At 43.8% G+C, this 21587-nt stretch overlaps 1 protein-coding gene across 1 annotated transcript; it reads left to right on the top strand.

The window, feature by feature from the left end:
• Window positions 1-756: 756 nt before the first annotated feature.
• On the top strand, window positions 757-21249 carry tapt1a (transmembrane anterior posterior transformation 1a). The gene is made up of 14 exons (XM_076291769.1): window positions 757-970; window positions 2312-2448; window positions 4874-4992; window positions 10884-11046; window positions 11457-11592; window positions 11887-11984; window positions 12448-12517; window positions 13112-13192; window positions 14387-14496; window positions 14991-15050; window positions 15241-15309; window positions 15826-15902; window positions 16066-16253; window positions 19271-21249. Exons 1-14 carry the CDS (start codon window positions 793-795, stop codon window positions 19531-19533), a joined length of 1749 nt encoding a protein of 582 aa, XP_076147884.1. The 5' UTR covers window positions 757-792; the 3' UTR covers window positions 19534-21249.
• Window positions 21250-21587: the final 338 nt, after the last annotated feature.

A 21587-nucleotide genomic window follows, 5' to 3' on the forward strand; every position in this document is an offset into this window, starting at 1 on the left:
TCTGGTCATCTGTAGATTGTATGGTTTCTGAGTTTTAAAGGGTATTAACATATGTGTGTGTGTGTGTGTGTGTGTGTGTGTGTGTGTGTGTGTGTGTGTGTGTGTACAAGTGTGTAGGCCCTAAGCCGAGTGTTTTGAGGAGTGTACAATGCAAAACTCTCCTTGTATTGGGACATATGCAGCCTGGTTGAATATAAAGAAAGACCATTTGTTTGGTGACCTGACATGGTTGACTTCTTTATGGTGAAAAGTTTACACTAGTGAATAAGGATCCAATTCATGGCTTTCTATTGAGTGGCCACTTGGTGATGCAATTACCTTGACTATCAAGTGGTGGCAGCAGCTCTGCGACAAATTAAGTAACAGTTTCATTTCATGACCATTTCAGACCATTACATATTTATTTCTAGAAGTATTTTCTCTTTTCTCTCTACGATTCTAGCAATAACTATCTACCCAGGAAATATACTTCTCCACAATAATTAACACGCCTCTAATTAAAACGATTGGTTCTGGCTGACATGGCAACATTGTAAGGATATTTCACATTATAAACGTTTGAAATGAGGCCATTGTAAGGGTACAAAAATGCTTTTCAGAGAAAGATTTATAGGCTAGTCCTACTTATGTAAATGCATCTACTTTAACATGGTTCATTTTTTTTATTTTTACTTAAATGGTCAAAACCACAAAAAACGAGTGACCCTACTGAACTTTTCGCTTTACTCAACTTCAACTTGTCCTCATCGCACACTCTGCCCTATTGCGCGCTCCTGCGGTGGCGGAGTGAAGATGGCGGATATAGTGGGAGCTGGACTGTCAGATGAAAAAGAGGCAGAAAACGACAGGAGAGGGGAGAAATGCGTATGGTACAGAGGTACAAGGATGGGTGAAATAAACACACAAGATACGGCCGAGACCCTGGGTTTTTACGAGAGGCGCACTGTTAATGATCATCATGACACCCCAGGTGAGTTTGTGGTTCGAGCTGGCAGAACCATCTTCTTCTGAAAACCGACCTTCCAACGTGGCTTAACGTTATAGATTGGGTGTGAGAGCGGGTCTTAAATTGTCATTGTAACCTTTATTATTATTGTGTGATTCGCATAAGTGTCGGTTATGGTGTCCAGCGGTTTTCCCCGAGGAGATGCATGTGTGAGGTCGGATAAACCATTCAGTAGAGATGAGAATTGCGTGTTGTTATTGAGAGTTCGTTAGCGTTGCTTGCAGCTAGCATAGTTGAAGTAGCAAGCTAACGAGCTAACATATGAACTGTCCTGTCCTTTATATTACCTCAAATGCTCCCAGTTTGTCTGTGTTTGAACTAACATTAAGTTCCCTTCTGTACTTAACGTCTGTATTAGTTAACGCCCGGACCCATTAAGTTAGTTGCCATGATTTCAAAACAGCCGACGTCGACATTAAGTGACAGAGACTGAGCAATACTTGATGAGGAATGTCTTATAGCTGCTAATTTTACGAAAGTGTTTTTTTCTTTTCTTTGTCCGTGCGATACGGCGATGCATGCTAACTTCGAGTCGAATTTGAATCTGAATTTTGACATCGTTGTTGTGCAATCAGGTCAAAGTTAGATGTGATGTCACTAACTAGTCGTATCTGTTTCTCTTTACGAAGTGCCAAAGCATTGTTTCTTGACTTAATTCTTTGCGACAGACTTATTGGAAGCAAACACTGCTGACAGACGTTAGGGATTGTCTGTTGGTGTTTTCAAAGGGGTCCTCAATGCGCCAGACGAACTAGAAATAATCTTTCTGGGGTCAAATGGGGCAACAGCCAGCGGGTGTTAGCAGCCGGTGCTGTTTATCCCCACATTTACAGTCTCAACAATTCAATACAGCACGTAATGATAGGTCCGATCACTGAAGCATTTGCTTTCATTCCCATACAGTGTAGCCTAATACACATATAACAGCAAGCTTTTGTCGTAAACGTACATAGTATTGTAAGGAATGGAGTTACAGTAGTCACACTAACCATCATATACATCAACATAAATGAAAATGCTAATTTAAATGTTTTTAATGTCAAACTATAAACATCAAATGCCATCAGATCAATGCATTTCTGCAGTAACGTTACTGCTCTTCCAGGGCCTGAGCATACTAGGCCTTAAAATTGGGTTTTAAGCCAAAAGTTTGAATTTCCTGAATTTCCCCTTGGGGATCAATAAAGTATCTATCTATCTATCTAGTTTATATGAATGCTGCAACAGTATTTTCAGCATAACGACTTTTACCATGTTGCTTGGTGTTGTGTCACTGGGGTAACGTTGTTGTCTCTCCTCTTGTAGACGCGGACCCATCTCTGCTGCGGTTCATGTGTGCAGAACTAACCAGGGGCTACTTCCTGGAGCACAACGAAGCAAAGTACACAGAGCGCCGAGAGAGAGTGTACACATGCATGAGAATCCCTGGGGAGCTGGAAAGAGTAAGACACACACACACACACACACACACACTCACTCACTCACTCACTCACTCACACGCCAACAGATGCATGCCTATCCAATGCAACACATTTTAATAAGCAAAGCCTACGGTATGTGCATGAGCATACACTTTATTAAAGGAGAATTCCGGTGTGATATTGACCTAAAGTGTGTTGAAACATGATACAGTTTGAACGTATGTCTCAAAGCTCATCTCAGCTTATCCAAAAATAATTCTGTGGAAATGCATGGATTCCGGTTGCTTCCAGTAGCAGCAACTGGAATCCATGCATTTCCACTGAATTATTTTTGGAATCTGGTCCCTTATCATACCTGTTCATTCGTACTCATCGCTCGACTTATCGTGACTAAATTCAAGATGGCGGCGAACGGTAGACTTCATGAAGGTACTGTCTCTATAAATCGTCTTGTAAATAAACTACCAGTGCTTTTTCAAAGTTCTCAATGTCTCGTTTTAAATGTCAAGGCCCTCGGAAGTCTACCAATGAAGTATGGAGCTACTTTGAGCCTCGTAAATGATGTAAAACAGTGATTTATTTGCATGGCTAGGCCGATGCCCGAGGCACCCCCATCGAAAAACTGTTGGTAGCATCGGCTAACTAGTGCCAGATTTCTAAGTGCAGGGGACAAGCCGAGATGAGCTATGAGACATACGTTCACACTCGGTATCATGTTTCAACACACTTTAGGTCAATATCTCACCGGAATTCTCCTTTAAGTAAGTACTGACTTCTGGGTCTTTCCAGTGAGTTTGATAGGTGATGCCCATACACCATCGATGAGAACACACAAAAAACAATGGGACTTTGTGGGTGAGAATTCCTTGAACACCTGAGAAGAAGTCCTTCCTTACATACACACGTATGGATGTCATTCACCACACAAGCAAGTTCACATGTATTGTATACGGTACATGTACTAAACATGGCAGAGGCCACGTGTGCAGGTATTTCCACATAGGTCTTAGTTCATGTGAGCCTTGATAAGATAGAGTAGCTTTAGCTTTGTTAGAGTAATTGTTGGTAAAGACCCCAGGTGTTTCTCCTCTTATCAGTGAAGTCTTAGGATGTTGACCTGGAACATGTCAACAAAATGGTGTGTGTGTGTGTGTGGGGGGGGGGGGGTCAAACAAGAAAGACCAACATCTCCCAGTAATAGTAATGTGTGATTATTTTCAATATACAAGTTCATCTGCACTGCAGCATGAAGAATCCTATTCTGCAAAAAAGATGAAGAATTAATTGAAATAGAAGAGTAAATAAATAGAAGAGCAAATGATTTCATCTTCTCATGAACACATTTGTTTGCCCAGAGACAGATGCAGTGACCGGAAAACAGCCATTAGATGGCGTGGTTGTTAAAAAAAAGCCAAACATCCTTCAATGACAAATCTATCCCAGTTCTAAACTCAGCAGTACATTTAGATTGTTATTGCAGGAGCTCTAGTACATCACAGATTGCCTAAAATCCACCAACACACACACACACACATATATTGTCTTCTCTGACAGAGACCTTCTAAATTCTCTCAGATCTCCTCCACTTGGAGTCGTAAATACCTCCTGACCCCCCCCCCCCCCCCCCCCCCCCCCTATTTCAAACCATTTTACATTTCAAACCATTACTTATTCCACAGCAGTTCATGCTTCAGAACAAGCAGCTTACGAATCACAGAAGGTTTTCTTTTGTTATCAGTAGCCTACCTCTTCACTCAGAGTAGGAAGTGCCAATGCTGTTATCAGGTGGGGAGGAGGGGGGGGGTGTCATTCATGCCCTATCACCCCTGAAATGGCTGATGTCAGTTGGTATTATGTGCATGTGCATTTTTCTGCTAGTGCCAAGGGTGCTGGTTACGTTTGTATCAGGCCTTAAAACGAGGTTATGTTTGTGTTGTTGCCATAATTGGCATCCCCTGCCAGTCTGCTCTTCCTGCTCCATGGCGATGAAGGCTTAATTGGGTCCCCTGAGCAGAGTCTCAGCGAGCGCGTGTACTCTCTTTAACCGAGTTTTGCAGGCTAACCGATTTGGCTGTAGTTGGAAACCAACTGGTTTTAGAAGTCAATTATTTCCTCCTCTGGTGGCTGGGGGCTAGCTGTCTTTCGCTAAGTGAGAAAAGGAGCTTTCTAGCCTACACACTCACCAGTGCTTATATTATAGATCAGGCTATGCTTGCCATCATATTTCTTCATATTTCATCTCCTTTAAAGATAAAAATAATATTGAGAGAAGATATCCATTTCAGCAATAGTTGAAATAACTGTTGTCAACACGCACACTACCAGGTCAAATATACAGTAGGCACAGTGTAGGGCACAGTTTAGGTCATGCAGACAGTTGAAAACTAGGATTTTTCGGCCTGCCATTAATTTATTGATTTGAGTTTTTTTCTCTTGTGTCGTCCAGCTGATGACCTTTGGCGTGTTCCTGTGTCTCGATGCCTTCCTCTACGTGTTTACTCTCCTGCCCCTGCGGACCTTCCTGGCCCTGCTGCGCTTCCTCACCATACCCTGCTGTGGCCTTGGGTGAGCCTCACACAGACACACACACACACACACACACACTCTCACACACACACACACACATATGCAAACTTACACTCACACTTACACTCTCTCTGACACACGCACACTCACACACACACAAACTTACACTCACACTTACACTCTCTCACAGACATTCACTCACAGACACACACACTCACACACTCACACACACACACATATGCAAACTTACACTTACACTCTCTCTGACACACGCACACTCACACACACACAAACTTACACTCACATTTACACTCTCTCACAGACATTCACTCACAGACACACACTCACACACACACGCGCACACACTCACACACTCACACACACACAAACTTACACTCACACTTACACTCTCTCACAGACATTCACTCACAGACACACACACTCACACACACACACACACACACACACATATGCAAACTTACACTTACACTCTCTCTGACACACGCACACTCACTCACACACAAACTTACACTCTCACTTACACTCTCTCACAGACATTCACTCACAGACACACACACACACATACACACACTTTCTCTCACGCACTCTCTCTGTTTCTATGTGACTACCAAGGGCATAGATACACACATACATTTTCCACACATCCATACATCTCACAACTGCAATATAATTATATTGGATCAACACTCCCAGACGTTGTTTCCATTGTAGAGCCCAGGTAATGTTTCTCTAATGTATGCTAGTGTTCGTATTGTTGATCTTCCTTTGTTTCTACATTGAAAAATACCCCAGGAGAGATAATCATTTCCAGACGTTAAACACAAAGCCTATACTGGAGTAAAGCCCCCTCAGACCCACCGAGAGAAACAGAAATGCACTAGGATGTCCCTGATTTCGTTGACATTAACTCTCAGAGCCAGTTTCCTGTACGTGGGTTTAGCCTTGTCCTAGTCTGAAAGAGAACTTCAATGAGGATTTCCACGCAAGTCTACAACTAGGTGTAGTCTGGGACTGAGCTTAATCCACCCCCAGGAAACCGGTCCATAATGTAAGTGGGTGAAGGCCAAACTAATGATCTCTCATACATCTCCTCCTACCCGATTGTTCCTTCCCTTGTGTGTGTGGGGCCTAATGGCCTGTGTTCTTCTGCTCTTCCTCTGCAGGGCAAATGTATGCCCATACTGCAACAGGAGCAGGTAGGCGCCGCAGTGCCTGTGTTCGATCCCAGTGTCTGCATCATTCATCCATGACATTTGTCAGCTGTGTGACTGGGGGGGGGGGGTGTTAGGCTGCTAGGCTTCTGTTTGGGGTTGATGTCGGGGACCACAGACCTCGCTAACATTGTTGTCAGGTTGTCAAATGTGTGCTAGGTGTGTATTATGTATGGCTTGGGGGTGGGGGTAGGGGTTGTTGCTCCCAGTGGATTGCTCCCCACCAACCCCTCCTCAACCATTACCCCCACCTCTGCAACCCCTCCTCAACCATTACCCCCACCTCTGCAACCCCTCCTCAACCATTACCCCCCACCTCTGCAACCCCTCCTCAACCATTACCCCCACTTCTGCCGCACCGTTTCTCATTGCTTACCTCCAATCTATAAACTCCCTCTCCATAATGAAGAGAAATCATGGGTTGTCTATGAAATTTTAATGCCAAACCCCTGGTTTCTAGGCAGATGAAAAAGTGATGGAGAAAAAAACCCAGAATAAATCATGCTACCTTCCAGAACTTACTTTCTCTCTCTCTCTCTCTCTCTCTCACTGAACTTTCTTGCTGCATACAGAAGGCCTGTGCTGGATCTTTTTGTTTCTGGGGAAGGGGGTCTCTGGGGCCCCAGCCCTTGCCTGTTGGCCTGTGGGACCCTGCCGGCTGTAGCTGCTACAGTAGCCGCGGCCCATGTGTGAAAGATTGGAGAGGGCACTTTTCTGGGAAGAAAAAAACACACACACACGTCCATACACACACTAACACACACACAAATCCATACACACACTAACACAGACTCTCACTCACTCACTCACTCACTCACTCACTCACACACACACAGACACACAAATTCATATACACACACACACACACACACACACACACACACACACACACACACACACAAATTCATACACACACACACACACACACACACACAGCATTGGCAGATGGCTCCTGTAGCCTCCAGCATTGCGGTCTGCACACTGTTCTGTATGCTCTACAGCAGGGAGGAGCAGAGCTCACTCACTCTCTCTCACACACACACACACACACACACACACACACACTCTATAGCACAGTTGGGTTTCCATGTCAGCTCTTTGGCAGTGTTATTTTACACTGGTATTAGGAGGCACTACTCTTACTTACCATGGGAGGTATTTGAGGGCCCATGGTGACTGAAGCGATGATCATGATGATGATGCCATGTAGAGTATCCTCTCTTGTATAATGCCATCAAACATATAGGCTATACGGCTCATCAGCGTTTCTATAGATGATGCATTATGAGAAATATCCACTCAGTTTAGCTGTGGGTTATGAGGGTCTTAAGCTGATTGAGTGTGATGGGAATTACTATGTAAAGCAGTCGCCCATATGCAGCAAGCAGTCCGTATGCAACTCGGCCTAACGCTAATTTTTCTGCTGGTGAATTTGAAGCAAGCTGAGAGCTTTGCATTAGCTAAAGGATTTGCTGCACACCCTTTAGGTGCCTGTAATGTGGCATGTCATGCAGTAGGCTACGCTGGGGATTTTCCCGCTGCATCCAATCGGGTCCATGTCAGGGCTGATGTGGCGCGCTGTTCTCAGCATGTCTTGCATCATGTCACACTCACATCATTGCATGTGCTCATTTAGTTTTGTAACATCAAAGCTTAAAGATTGCAGCTTCAGTTTGTTGGAATGATGGTGGAGTTTTTTTTTTTCTTATGTTTTCCATTTTATCTTGTGAATACATGTCTGCACTGAACTCATATTGAATATTATACCAACTTTATTTTTTTATTTTTGCAAGCTCTCAAACAGAATTAGACTTTCTGGACATTTAAAAAAAATATTTTTAAATGTGTTTTATTTATCGTCAGCATCACCCCAGACACTCACATCAATATTGCACTGTGATCTTGTGCATTGATGCAGGTTGGCTGGCGTATTGGTTTTATTTTTACCCCGTGTTTATGTTGGTTTATGCCTGAACAGTTCCCATTCCTTGGATAAATGTTGGATAAATAAATATAAGACCGTCCACAGAAGGTAGCAGGACAGGGGAAATAGATTGCTGACCGTACAGGTCAAGCACACGCATCTTCTGACAATAGGTCAGATCTCGCCTATGACCTCATGGACACATGTGAGTGAGTGAGTCAGTTAAGCAGCTACTCTGTCCCTCAATCACTCCCACAAACTACAAAGAGGTGTGGTGTGTGTGTGTGTGTGTGTGTGTGTGTGTGTGTGTGTGTGAGAAAGAGACACACACATGCTACATTCATGCTGCATTCACATTACAGCCGCCTGTGCTTACACCATCTTCTTTAATAAGGAGTCATCGCACTATGTTTGCTTACAAGTTGAAATACACACTGACCCCAGCCAAGGCATCCTGCAGATACAGCACGCAGCACTGCCTGCTAACAGAAGAACGCGAGTGGTCACAGACACACTATCAGGTTCAGACTGGACGCTAGAGACCGGGTGAAAAGGTCGGCCGCTATCAGGTTAAAGTAGGACTCCAGTGCCAGCCTCACAGCCGTGATCAGTGTCCTGCCAGAATGGCATACCAGGGACTCCCTCGCTCCACCCCACCCCCGTGTGGCCAATTATGTGTGTGCAGTTTAGCAGCGTTAAGGCAGAGGTATAAGTATACTCTTTTGATCCCGTGAGGGAAATTTGGTCTCTGCATTTATCCCAATCCGTGAATTAGTGAAACACACTCGGCACACAGTGTACACAAAGTGAGGTAAAGCACACACAATCCCGGCGCAGTGAGCTGCCTGCTACAGCGGCAGTGAGGTGAGGTTAGGTGCCTTGCTCAAGGGCACTTCAGCCGTTCCTACTGGTCGGGGTTCGAACCGGCAACCCTCTGTTTACAAGTCCGAAGCGCTAACCGCTAGGCCACGGCTGCCCCACAAAAAGAAAAGGGGAAAAAGGGGAAAAAGGGGAACCACACAGGCCACTTGGGTCTGCATGTCTTCACACTTGAGTGAGTGGTGGTCTATGTTTGTGATGTTGATTACTTGAAATGTTTCTTTGGAAAGCTGATGTGTTTCATGGTTTGCTTCATTGAGCTGGTGGACACAAGCTAAATCTTTCAGCATATATTGGAGTTTCCCCCTAATCGACTTCATCGGTCATGGAATCAAGCCTAGTCCAAAACAAATGTTTTCATTGCTGACGTTGCAAGTTTGGTTTTGGTCTAGGACTAGGCTTAATTCCATGTGTTGGAAACTGGCCCTATGTGTGATAGAACTAAGTTATAATCTTCCGATCTACTTATTTTTAAATGGCTTTTATAGTTCAACCAACCATCAGAGGTGCTGTCTGGAATGGTTTGTCATTTGCAAGGTGATTCATTCATTGAATTGGTTATGTTGTGTGTGAGTTCAGCTGACATTAATGGCTACAGACAAGACAGTAACTCTTGACGGTTCTGTCAAAATATCCACCGTTCATCATAAAGATGAGTTTTACAGGTCAGTGACCCAGATATCAGACAAAGAGCAGAGGCTCACTCTGAAGTTGTGGTTGTGTATCTGTAGTCTCCATTGTCTTCATGTCTGGAAATGGGATGTCCTTATGACATATCAGAAAGTTTAATGGTGATATAAAGATTATATATGGGACCTACTTTAAGTGGAGTGTGTTGACTGGCCCCTTTTGAATGCCTTAAATATTGTAATAGGAGAGAAGAAAGTATTTTTAAGGGCACCACACAATGCATTATTTAGTGTTACGTAGTGAAGCTTGAAATAGTTGATGAGCCTCCCCCGCTTAAAGTTTCTCCAGAATTTCTTGGAGAAGTCATTATTTTGGCTGCTTTGTGTGCGCTCCCCCAAGCAAGTCGTAGGTGTGACTCCTCCTGTGATGTTGTGAGGGAGTTATTTCAACAATTAATGAGACGCCACAATTAGTCAAGCACCCCCCACCCCCCTGACCGCATGCTCCAAAATGTGACACACGCACACACACACACACACACAAAGAAATGTGTATGTATGCGAGAGAGCTGAGTGTGTGTGTGTGTGTGTGTGTGTGTGTGTGTGTGTGTGTGTGTGTGTGTGTGTGTGTGTGTGTGTGTGTGTGTGTGTGTGTGTGTGTGTGTGTGTGTGTGTGTGTGTGTGTGTGTGTGTGTAGAATATTGCCCATTGAATCGTGTCCTTGTTCTGCCTGAGAGGTATGTTTTGTTCTGTCTGTGTTCATATTGTGGACTCTTGTGTTCAGTGTTTGTCCTTGCTCTTCATGCTGAGCTCATTTGGTTTGGATGTGTTTGTTACCACAGCAGTTGTCAGTCACAGTTCTGTTTCCATCATTGGCATATTCATATTCACTGACTGTTGTTCAGTTGTTGTCTTGTGGGAAGGGAAGTGTTGTGCAAGCCTTCTAGAGGACAGACAGTAGTATGTAGTAACTTAGCTCAGACTTTTAGAAGTATACTGAGCTCAATAAGGCCTATAGCTAATCACATCTTCCTGGAGCATCTGTATATTGGAGACAGGTGTTAGCATGCCACTCAGATAGAGTTAAGATTAAGCCATTAACAAGTATGGCTAAATCCAATCTAATGGAGAGAATAGAGTAATCCATATGAGCGAGCGACTTAAACATACGTCTCAATTTCTCCTCCCTTTTCTCTCTCTGTCTCTGTGTGTGTGTGCGTGTGTGTGCGCGTGTGTGTGTGTGCGTGTGTGTGTGTGTGATCTCAGTGGAGCACGTCTGCTGCAGCCTGCCCAGGTGTGTGACCTGCTGAAGGGGCTGATCCTGATCCTGTGCTTCTGCATGATGCACTATGTGGACTACTCCATGATGTATCACCTGATCAGAGGCCAGTCTGTCATCAAGCTCTACATCATCTACAACATGCTGGAGGTACTGTGTGTGTGTGTGTGTGTGGACACCTGCCACCACTGATCTGCAAACAGTACTCATCCACTGAAGCTTTGGGTTTGGGTGTCGTATTACAAGGGTGCTGAGTGATATCTTTTGACTTGGTGTGCGTCTGCTTTTGAAATGTAAAAATTGACCTTTTGTCAATGCAAAGTTCATTGACCTTTTGTCAATGCATTCATTCATTCATTCAGTCATGTCCCTTCAGCAGTTCACTCATTTTATGCAATATCAAACAAATATGTAGTGATGGAGGGCTGAAAAGCGAAACTTAAACGGTCATTCATTTCTCTTGTTTTCCTTCTTTGCTTTCTTTACTCAAGTTCTAACATGTCCTCTGTTCTTTCTTTACTCAAGTTCTAACATGTCCTCTGTTCTCTCTGGTTTGTCAGGTGGCAGATCGCCTCTTCTCGTCCTTCGGTCAGGACATCCTGGACGCGCTCTATTGGACGGCCACGGAGCCCAAGTCCAGGAAGAGGGCGCACATAGGAGTGATCCCTCACTTCTTCATGGCGCTGTGCTATGTCTGTATCCTGTCCACCCTGTGCCCAAAGTTCAAATCCTGCCCATACATGTTACTTCAGTGACGGATCTAGACCTTAAGTGCAGAGACGAGATGTGCACCAAGTGCACTGTAATTAAGCACATACTATTAATTGCTATGATGTGAGTATATTATAATGACCTTGTGTCTTTGCTATGCCGTCTTTGCTCTGGGTGACCTTGTGTCTTTGCTATGCTGTCTTTGCGCTGGTGACCTTGTGTCTTTGCTGTGCTGTCTGAGCCATGGCTGGTGTTTTTCCTGAGCCCCTTCCCTCTCAGTCCTCCACGCCATCCTTATCATGGTACAGGCCTCCACGCTCAACGTGGCCTTCAACTCCCACAACAAATCACTGCTCACCATCATGATGTCCAACAACGTAAGTCACTGGAATAGCCGGGAAGGAGCATTTCACTACTGTTGATAATCATTCTTAACATTTTTTGACAAGTCTAATAGTCATGTACACAGGGACATAGAGATATTTGTACATGGATAGATGTCTGTGCGTGTTTGTGTGAGAGAGAGAGAGTGAGATAGAGAGACTCAAGACATAAGCTTTCATTCAGGATGTGCAACTCAGGGCGGGGGGTTGCATGAAGAAAGCTTAAGTAAGGAACTGAAAGTGGTTTGTAAGCAGTTGTGTACTAAAGTGTAGTGTGACTAGTGTGATGGATGTTGTGTAAGATGGCATTGCAGATTCATTCACGTTTTATCATGGCGAGTGTGCTTAGCATGTTACATGTTGAACTGCATGCCAAGGCTACATCTTCGTGTGTGTGTGTCTGTGTGTGTGTCTGTGTGTGTCTGTGTGTGTGTGTGCGTGTGTGTTTATCCGGCAGTTTGTGGAGATCAAAGGAAGTGTCTTCAAGAAGTTTGAGAAAAACAACCTATTCCAGATGTCAAACAGTGGTAAGTTCAGGCAGCAGCCTCCTTCCTAACACAGCCCCTTCAAGGAGTGCCTCAGTCAGAACCGCACATACATCCACAGCAGAGCCATCCTGCGGCTCACGATAAGAGCCAAGCCACAAAGCAGATGATAGATGATTGGATGGATATTTATATCTCCCTTATTGCTCCCTTTGATATGCTAATCACATATGCCTTGAGTAGGCTGCTTCCGCCCAATCCTACGCAGGCTGTAGATGTATGGATGTATGGATGTATGGATATATTGATGCGTTTTCAGCACAGGCGGCCTGTTCTTATCTCTGCCTCCTGCTGGCTGGAGACCCAAATAAGACTCAGTCCTAATTCCCTCCTGGGAAGTTACCTCGACTCGCCCAGGTCCACTGGTTGGCTTAATTGAGCAGTTAAGGTGTCCAATTAGCTCAGCCCAGGGTGGATCCTATGTGACCTGAATAAAGCCGGACTACATCAAGAGATTCTTGGAAGTAGTAGATGCTCCAAATCTTCTCTCACAGAATTTGTTCACATTGTAGTGGTTTATCATATCTTGTGTGTTTGTTTGTTTGTTTGTTTGTTTGTTTGTTTGTTTGTTTACAGATATAAAGGAAAGGTTTACTAACTATGTCCTTCTGCTGATTGTTTGTCTTCGCAACATGGAGCAGTTCTCATGGAATTCAGGTAACACCCATCTTAAGTCATCTTAACATGAGCATTATCCTACCCAATCCCAACCCCAATCCCAAACCCTTAATCTCAATCATGAATTGTAGTTTGCAGACTAGTGTCGGGATAGAGACTGTTTATAGTCTGAACATCTGTGGATAGTTCTAGAGGACCTTTCCTAAATCAAATGTGATCTAGAACACTTTCAGGTGTGCTCCGATCTGACTCCATGCAGGCACTGTCATCAGGTCTTGTAATTCTGTTTAGGTCATAAATGTATTATTTTAACAAAACAGAAATGACACGTATCCAGTTCCCAGGGTTTGCATAACAATAGTCCCACCTTTCTGTACCTGCTTGCAGACTTACTTTAAGTAGAAATGTCAGTCTCTGGCGTTATCTTTCCCTGGCAGAGCTAAGTCAGCGTTTAGACCCTGTTTATTATTGGAATAAAAGGTGTCAGCGCATTTCAGACATGACGGCCTCAAATCCGAGTTCATTTGCAAAGCCTTTAAAACACCAAAGCTTTTGAAACCCTGCTTTACACCCTGCTAATTTGTTCAAAAAGATTTAGCTGTCAGTATATTTGTACTCAAGTGTTATTATTTAGCTCCCCTAGTAATCATTGTTTTTGTCTACTAGGTTTGTGTTTATGTGTGGTTGTAATACAAATCGTCTTGTTATGGACCCTAGGTAAAATGGAATGATAACATTGATTGATTGATTGATTGATAACCTTTCACGGTCACACGGACATCAACAAACTATCTGTTGTCACTCTGTTTACTACAATTTCTGGTTAAGTTTAGGGGTTGGATTTAGCTATGATGATGTTCAGTAATTGGTCAACAACAGTTTTACCTCCTGGACTTGAGTAGTGACCGATGATCTGTTAAGTATCTGTTGGCGGACTACCAAAGTTAAGTGTTACCCACATACAGAGCCTTTACAGATGGTTTATTGAAATTCAAGTTAAAGTTCATCCATATTTTTTTATTAACAGAGTGTCAAATGAGTTTGTTTGTAATCTTGTCTATAGATCATCCGAGTACAGTTTGCCCTTTGATGTTAGTATTTCATGTCAATGATAATGATGTTGTTGTGACTTGATAGTGATGGTAGTATGGTTGTAATACTGTGATGGTATACCACTTGGAGAGACAGTTTGATATACAGGAGACATACTTAATATATGTTTCTTGATTGCAGATCATCTGTGGGTCCTCTTCCCGGATGTGTTCATGGTCATTTTGTCCGAGATGGCCGTGGATGTGGTCAAGCATGCTTTTATCACAAAGTTCAACGATATCACTGCAGATGTAAGAAACAAGCCACACATTCAGATAACACTTGCAAGGGTACACACACACACACACACACACACACACACACTGCATAACCATGGCCCAGGGGCACTAATTTGAGCAAGCATGGGTTTATTTTAAGTGTTTTCTCCAGGTGTAGAATTTGAAAATTCAACTGTGTAAACTCTGCTTGCTACTCTGATAGAGCTGCATATGCTTGCCAGGGCTGACTTGCTCAGTGTGTTTCTAAACATTTTAAGTGGTCTGTTTCAGTCTTGCATTAAAATATGCACTTTGTTTAAATACACATTGCTCTTTAATAAATGCTTTCGATTTATTTTGAAAGGTTTCATTGTCACAGTTTCTGTGAGGCTGTAAATTTGACCAATTATCTGCATTGCAAATACTAAGCTCCACCAGTGAAACAAACAACTTGGAAATGAAGTTATTAACAGATAAGTACCTGCAGTTTGTGCCAAATGTCTTGATTTGTGATTCTCTGTCTGCAGGTCTACAGTGAATACAAAGCCAGCCTGGCTTTCGAACTGATCAGCAGTCGACAGCAAAACGTATGGAGCTAAATTTGGTCGTATAAGCAAGCTTGTGTCTGTGTCTGTCTGTCTGTCTGTCTGTCTGTCTGTGTGTCTGTGTGTCTGTGTGTCTGTGTGTGTGTGTGTGTGTGTGTGTGTGTGTGTGCGCGTGTGTGAGGATGTGTGTGTGTGTCCTTATGTGTTGACGTGTGTGTGTGTGTGTTCTCAGGCCTACACTGACTACAGTGACTCGGTGGCCAGGAGAATGGGCTTCATCCCCCTGCCTCTCGCTGTGCTGGTGAGCACGCTTTTTTATTAACATTTAAAAAAATTTATTAGAAAAGATTGAGATGTTACATTTACAGTCACATTTAACTTGAACATACACACCACAAACTACAGTAGATAAATAGTGAAGGAGATTAAAGATAGCAGTTACATGGTCAACAATTTGTGCTCAGTGTTGAATGCAGATATGCTTACCGACTGAGTGTTCTCTGTCCACTCCATACTCTCTGCGTCCACTGTGCTTGTCTTGCACATGTTTTCTGAAAACGTATGGATTGAAATTGACTGATCAATGTTCGGGCCAAAATGGAGCTTAAATCAGGATTGAGACAGGGTGTTTGCAGCGTGATCCGTAAATCAGGATTGAGACAGGGTGTTTGCAGCGTGATCCGTAAATCAGGATTGAGACAAGGTGTTTGCAGCATGATCCGTAGATCAGGATTGAGACGGGGTGTTTGCAGCGTGATCCTGAAAGTGTGTGCTTTTTGTGTGATTTTGAAATGTGTGTTTCCTTTGCTGCCAACAGCTGATACGGGTGGTGATAAGCTCTGTGAAAATCCAGGGGGCGCTGTCCACTGTGTGCTTGCTGCTTTTCTACCTGGGGTGAGACATGCACATTGGGAAACACACACATACAGGAAGTAGAACATGATAATCCAATCATTTCACCCTGTCTGTGAGTTTAAATGCACATGTTTACGCGCGTGTGTGTGTGTGTGTGTGTGTGTATGTGTGCGTGTGTGCGTGTGCGCGTGCGTGCATCAAGGCTGATAACACTGAAAGTGCTGAACAGCATAGTGCTCCTGGGGAAGTCATGTAAGTACGTGCGGCAGGCCAAGATGGAGCAGAAGCTGTTTGAAAAGCACCCCAGCCAACAGAGAAACACCACCACCCCAGCCAAGACGGCCAGCAAGCCCAGCAGGCCCAGCAGGCCCAAGCCCAGCAGCACACCAGGTGGGTCGGGCAGACATCTCACCCTACAGTTACTAACAACACAGTGGACATTCAGACCGTGCTAACAGAGGACATTCGTACAAATCACAGTGGTGTGGTTCCTTTTCATACTGCATGATCAAAACCTGTATTAAAATCACAGGACGAACATAAGAAAGTTAGCCAGATGCTTTGTCTTAGCACCATCATCCAAAACGCCATCATTAGCAAAAAGATGTTCAGTGATTTTGATAAACATTTATTTCCTGGATGTCTTAAAAATGATCTGGCATAGATTCCTATTCTCAGCTTCTGTCAGACCCAGAACATGAAGTAAATAATGATCTAGTCATGAGCACCATGGAGGTCTCCAGGAAGCTATCCTCTCTGCGTGCTAATACCATCATCTATTCTGGTAGACGGTGTAAATCCTTTATTAATGGCAATGCTGGGTTTACCCAAAGCTTTGATCTTCTCTGAAGTTTGTAGTGGGGTTCTCATCTATACTTCAATATGTGTATGTTTATGAAACCTGAGTAGAAGGCTGTGTTGCCTCGCGCTTACAGCCTAAACCTTATGAGTTTAGTTTCATCTCAAGTCATTACACTGCTAACTAATCCAAACCTTTTGGGTGCCCTTGTTGCATCCCATCAGCGACACCCCCTAACCCAAGTGAATCTTTTTGGAGGGGGTCCTTGCCTCATTGAACATAGTGAAGATTGTGCAATAGCAGTATTGTGATGCTACAGTATGTCACTTCAACAGGACAGTGTGTGTGCAATGGCAGTATTGTGATGCTATGTCACTGCAACAGGACAGTGTGTGTGCAATGGCAGTATTGTGATGCTATGTCACTTCAAAAGGACAGTGTGTGTGCAATGGCAGTATTGTGATGCTATGTCACTTCAACAGGACAGTGTGTGTGCAATGGCAGTATTGTGATGCTATGCCACTTAAACAGGACAGTGTGTGTGCCATGGCAGTATTGTGTGCAATAGCAGTATTGTGATGCTATGTCACTTCAACAGGACAGTCTGTGTGCAATGGCAGTATTGTGATGCTATGTCACTTCAACAGGACAGCGTGTGAGCACAGAGGTCTTCAGGTATAACATTTGTCATAATAAAGCTCTCCATTGTAGACGATGGTGAGGCCAATTGCCCTCTGGTGCGCTGGGATCTGATAACTGTACCCAAGACCGATTGATGGAAAAGCATGCAGGCCCCTTGTCTTCCCCATGTGTCCAGACATACACAGGCATGTGTGCGTGCCGGAGCCTTGTGATGGAGTGGAAGTGACGTGTATTCAGGGAAAAGCTGTGAGGCGAAACCAATGCATATTAGCCCTGTGACTGGCATCTTCAGACAGGCCGTTCCACACACACTGAAGCATGTCAGTGGATCATGTATGACTGGTGACACCAAACATGGCAGCCTGGAGGCCTTTGTGTGTGTGTGTGTGTGTGTGTGTGTGTGTGTGTGTGTGTGTGTGTGGGCCAAGGGACCCAACATGCTCTGCAGCTCCCACTGCTCCTGCTCTCTCTTCTCCTTCTTTCTCTCCTCACCCTCTCATCCCTTTCTCCTCTACTCTACTCTCCTTTCTTCTCTCTTTCTTTTTAAAAATTATTTTCCTCTCCTCTCTCCTTCTCTCTTCCTTTCTCCTTTCTCTCTCACTCCCTCTATCTAACACTCTTTCTCCTTATCTCTCTCTCTCTCTTTCTCTCGCTCCCTCTCCTCACCTCTCATTTCTTCGATGCTCTCTCTTGTTTCTCCCTCTCCTCCTCTCCTCTGATCTCTCCTCTCCAGAGCTCCTCCTCTCCTCTCCTTTCCTCGCATCACCTCTCCTCTGATCTCCTCCTCTTCTCTCCTTTCCTCGCCTCACCTCTCCTCTGATCTCCTCCTCTCCTCTCCTTTCCTCGCCTCACCTCTCCTCTGATCTCTCCTCTCCTTTCCTCTCCTCACCTCTCCTCTGATCTCCTCTCTCCTCACCTCTCCTCTCCTCGCCTCTGATCTCCTCCTCTCCTTTCCTTTCCTCTCCTCTGAGCTCCTCCTCTCCTCTTCTCACCTCTCCCCGCCTCTGATCTCTTACTCTCCTCTCCTCTCCTAGCGAGGGCTGAGAGAAAGGCCAGTGCCACCGAGGAGCTGCGAGCGGCGCTCAGAGAGCAGAGGGCACAGGCCTGTCAGAGCGTCTCACGTCAGAGATCAGTGGCCTCACTGCAGGCCTGTCGCTGCCAAAGCTCTCCTTAACCACGCTACTGTATTTAAGAGAGAGGGCCCCGCTGGAAGACATACACACACACACACATGCACACACATGCACACAGGCACACACACACACACATGCGCACACACATGCACACAGGCACACACACACACACATGCGCACACATGCGCACACACACACACATGCACATGCACACACACACACATACATACACACACACATACACAATGAAGTCCAGCAAACACTCTACTCTTAGGGGGTGATGAAAGTGGTAAAAGCAGCATTTTATTTTATATATATATATATATATATATATATATATATATATATATATATATATATATATATATATATATATATATATATATATAAAATAAAATGCTGCTTTTACCACTTTCATATATACATATATATATATGTATGTATGTTTTGGGCAGTGGGCCCTCAGAGGACAGATTGCTGGAGTGTGGCATGCTTTGCTTTTCTCCCTACATGTGCTCTTCCTCTGTCTCTCATGCACTCTTCCAGCGTGTCATGGTCTATTCCTCTCTCTCTTTTGCCATTTATTGTATGTAGAGTAATTAGTTGAGTCGATATGAAGATTAACTGCCAATGAATGGGAATTATGTTGTACCCCCAAATTAACAGTGTATTCTGTTAGCGGAGTTTTTATTACGAGCCATTGGTGGATGAATGGCTATACGGTGATGTTCAATGGTCAGCTGCTAAGTTTGTGACCCTCTAGGATTTTTTTTTCATTCAATGTTTCTTTCTTTTAACTACTCCCTTCTTTTGTTCTCCACCTTCACCTCCAGACACGCCCAAAGTCGAGCGTCCCGTCATCTCAATCACGAAGCAGCCGATGCCTCGCGCTGAGATCATCACCCCTGCACCTTCACCCGTCGTCAAGGACGCCGAGCCCGTTACGACACCGCCCGAAACTCCGTCCCCAAAAGCAGAGGACGCCGACGCCGTCGCCACCACCCCTCCAGACTCCCCAGAGCTGAAGCACCGCTCGCCCAAGAAGGACCTGCTGGAGATCGACCGCTTCACGATATGCGGAAACCGCATCGGCTGAGCTGGCCAACGCTTCCTCATCCTGGGGCCGTGCACACAGAGCCAAAGACCCGCACAGATGGAGATAAGGTGGGGAGCACGAGGCATGAGGGACATAGCCAATTATTCTCCAGCTAAGTTATCACTTGTGCCATTTCAATCCTCTGCTCATTCGCCCCGCCTAAGATTGCAGTGCCTCAGAGAGCATCACAGTCACAAGGGGGGCATGGTGACTGCCAACGAGCATTCCAATAGCAACAGTGGGATTCTGTAGTCATAGAAATGCTGTGTGTACACAGAAGGTCTGCCTCTGGTCGGTGGACAAGAGGCGAGAGCTCCTTGAGGTATTCCTCTGCTGTGCTTAAAGTGATGACTGGTGACCGTAGAAGCTACACACACAGAAGACCTGGCGAAGAGCAAAATTACCTGAATGGACGTTAAACTTTTATTAGAAAATATCTCATTTTAGGCCCTAGACATTCAAATAGAAACAAAATGTATGAATATGTTAATGTAATATTTATGGAATATTCAAGATTTACTATTTACCAAAATATTTTCTATGGGAAATGAAGGATAATATATTTTCTGTGCTATTTTGTGCTCTAGTACAGTAGTGGGCAATATCTAGGCACTGCTTACTAAAGCGCTTGGCCTTTTTCATAGGCCCTGATGTCTGCCATTCATGTTCTAGGAACTACCGTAGGCGTTTTAGAAGCAACTGAAACATTTTTATTATAAAATGCTGCCAAAATGAATGCTTTCATTGTCAGGATGCTAAAAACTTCAGGATAAATGTCATAATTGCTGCAAGAAGTGTTCTTAAAACCTTCGTCCAGACAATGCTGGATATTTCACACACAGTGCAGTGTTATAATGTCCAATAGGTTTAGCTGCTTATCAATAACAACACTATGAGGTACCAGAGAGTTTTTGTCAGGACTAAATGGTGAGAATTTGCACTTTTTTTACCACATTGTCTTAATCTTGACTCTGCTAGTGTTCATAACCATCGGTTTCCAGGTTCAATTTCTAGTAACATTTTTGGTTTACATCATCTGAGACAATGAATGAAACTCTTAATTTTTAGTATTTGTAATCCAAGGTGAGTTTATTTTTTGACGGTGATGGTCTGACTTGGTGTCAGGCCTAATTGTCCCACAAATTTTGATAAGGGTTGTTTACATTGTGTTCCCCCCCCAAGTAATTTGGAAAGATTATCTAACCAACATATGTTACCTTTTCTATGATTACCACTTTTATAATTATGCTAACTGAAACTGAACAATATTGTTTCTGTACCAGCACATCGCTGTGGTAACTACTGTTGGTGCAGATGTGATCAGTGTTTGAAGCAGCGGCCATGTTTACGTTCTTGGCCAGATCCGTCTGGATTCCCAGAATAACAAATAACAAAGTTGACTTGAAAAGGTGGTCTGATGTGTTTTAGTCATTTTCGTTGAATGTGATTTGAAAACAGGAACTACGCATTTGTGTTGGCAACAACCACATTGTCTAATTTATTTTCGGTCATTTTAGTAATTAAGTATTTGTTAATGACTGCCGGTAATACAGGACGGTGGAAATTGTGTATGGGAGTTGTCACTGAGCTCTGAAATATTTTTTTAACCTCTTCAAATGTGACAGGTACTGAAAATATGTGTCAATAATTACATGTGTTCATGTTTAATAACATGTTTTAATGTTTTGTGGATGACAAATAAACATTGTTTTGTAATCTCTTGTGGATAGATTTGCATCTGTACTAGGGATGGAAATTAAATATTTTGTCCACCGGTCTCTGTGGCTGGTGGATTCCAAAATCTTTTTCACCACCAGCCACTGGAGATACGGAAATGAAAATGTGATATCTGGATTATAGTAACCTAAATGATCACGGTTATCGACATTATTGCGATACGATTAAAATGTGCTGCTTTTTTCTTTAAACCTACCACCAATGTTGGACAGAACTCAAACTTGGCCTGGTAGTTATTATAGGTAACTTCAAATTTACCCTACTGATAACTAAATAACATTACATGATCCCTACGAGACATCTGACTGTATATTTGT

The sequence above is a fragment of the Alosa pseudoharengus genome, unplaced genomic scaffold, assembly GCF_046254945.1.
Source record: "Alosa pseudoharengus isolate Yale_2024_CS ecotype anadromous, Long Island Sound unplaced genomic scaffold, YU_APseudo_1.1 YU_APseudo_1.1_scf_19, whole genome shotgun sequence".
NCBI classification, from domain to species: Eukaryota; Metazoa; Chordata; class Actinopteri; order Clupeiformes; family Clupeidae; genus Alosa; species Alosa pseudoharengus.

What these genes read in the sequence shown, in the direction of transcription:
- tapt1a (XM_076291769.1), top strand. Translation starts at nt 793, where the DNA reads ATGGCGGATATAGTGGGAGCTGGACTGTCAGATGAAAAAGAGGCAGAA. An exon ending in GCAGTTCTCATGGAATTCAG is followed by an intron (nt 13,193 to 14,386) that starts GTAACACCCATC and finishes TCTTGATTGCAG; the next exon opens with ATCATCTGTGGGTCCTCTTC. An exon ending in TTGCTGCTTTTCTACCTGGG is followed by an intron (nt 15,903 to 16,065) that starts GTGAGACATGCA and finishes GCGTGCATCAAG; the next exon opens with GCTGATAACACTGAAAGTGC.